The sequence below is a fragment of the Fonticula alba genome (assembly GCF_000388065.1).
Source record: "Fonticula alba strain ATCC 38817 unplaced genomic scaffold supercont2.3, whole genome shotgun sequence".
NCBI classification, from domain to species: Eukaryota; order Rotosphaerida; family Fonticulaceae; genus Fonticula; species Fonticula alba.
In genome coordinates this window covers 646851-648156 of record NW_009242973.1, presented here as the reverse complement: position 1 = coordinate 648156, position 1306 = coordinate 646851, and the positions used below count along the sequence as shown (strand labels likewise).

The 1306-nt window shown below is 74.4% G+C and overlaps 1 protein-coding gene across 1 annotated transcript; it reads left to right on the top strand.

Moving 5' to 3' along the window:
- On the top strand, positions 1–721 carry H696_01942 (hypothetical protein; the record flags this gene model as incomplete). Its single annotated transcript, XM_009495844.1, has 2 exons — positions 1–174; positions 296–721. Exons 1-2 carry the CDS (start codon positions 40–42, stop codon positions 719–721), a joined length of 561 nt encoding a protein of 186 aa, XP_009494119.1. The 5' UTR covers positions 1–39.
- Positions 722–1306: the final 585 nt, after the last annotated feature.

The window sequence follows — 1306 nt, the reverse complement described above, 5'->3', positions numbered from 1 at the left end:
CCCCCCCCCCTGCCCCTCCGCCCCTTTGCACGGCGGGAAATGCCACCACACGACCGGCCACGCCCCTTTCTGGTGGAGGCCACTGGGCCGATGCTGGCTGCCTCGGCCCCGGCGTCCCTGATGCTGGGTGCCATCCGGCGCCAGGACATCTCGGATGGCGTCCCTCCGGGACAGGTACGTGCCCGCGTAGCCGGGACCCTTGGTTGCTTCCCCTTGCCCCGGAAGTTCGCCCTGACTGTGGATCCCCCTCTGTGTTCACGCCGCCGCCTTTGCTCGTGGCCCGGTCGCCGTACAGTGGGGCGATCCGCTATCTGTCGCCGAATTGCAGGCCCCCCGAGTAAGCCTCTCCGGGGAGGAGACCGCGGAGTTTGCGCGCCTTTGCGAGCAAATCGCCACCCTGCCGCCGGGCGACGATGGCAGCCCATACGATCCGGACGGCTGGGACCGGGCCGCGGTGGCCCGGGCGCTTGGCCGGCGCGATGGCCCCGCGGCGCCGGCAGGCTCCTCCCCCTCCCTGCCACCGGCCCCCGAAGCGCGCCGGCGTGCCCACCCCCACCACCAGCCCGCACCGGGGCGGGGGATCACCCTGCCCCCGCCGACGTCCGGGGCAGCCGCGGCCCCGGGCTCTCACCCCTACCATCAGCAGCAGCAGCAGCCGCCTCGGCGCCATTACCACCACCCGGATGCACATGGGCAGCGGCCGCCAGACCGGATGCGCTGAGAAGGCCCCAGTCCGCCAGTGGGTGGAGAAAAAAATGAAACACTAGAAACAACGACACACCAGGTGTGGCCGGCAGGGGTGGTGGTGGTGCCGACGACGAGGCAGGGCCCGGGGGGGGGAGGGGGGGCACAAGGCCAAGTGCACGAGGGCAGACCGGGGCACGGTTGCTGGGACAGGGGATCTGGGGCACGATCGGGCCGGGGAGATGTCAAGCCCAGGGCGGCGCGCTCGAGATGCCTGCGCCGCACGAAGCGTGCGCGCGATCGGGGCGCCACTGGCCAAGGGGGTGGGGGGGGAGGGGGCAGGGGGGCCTCAATCTCAGGGTGCGCCAGGGGGGGGGGGGGCGGCGGGGGGGGGGGGGGGGGGGGGGGGGGGGGGGAAGGAACACATGGCTGGCTGCATGGGCGCCCTGGTCGGCGGTCCGCCCGGTGAGAGCGGGCAGGCACGCGAGAGCCTGTCTCGTTCATGGGCGATCCCCCCGGGCCTGGGCCTCCCCGCGCGCCGGCCCTCCCTCGGCTTCGCGCCTCCCGCGCCCTGGGTGGCCTGGGCGTGCGCGCGCGCGCGCCATTCCCCCAGGGCGGGGGG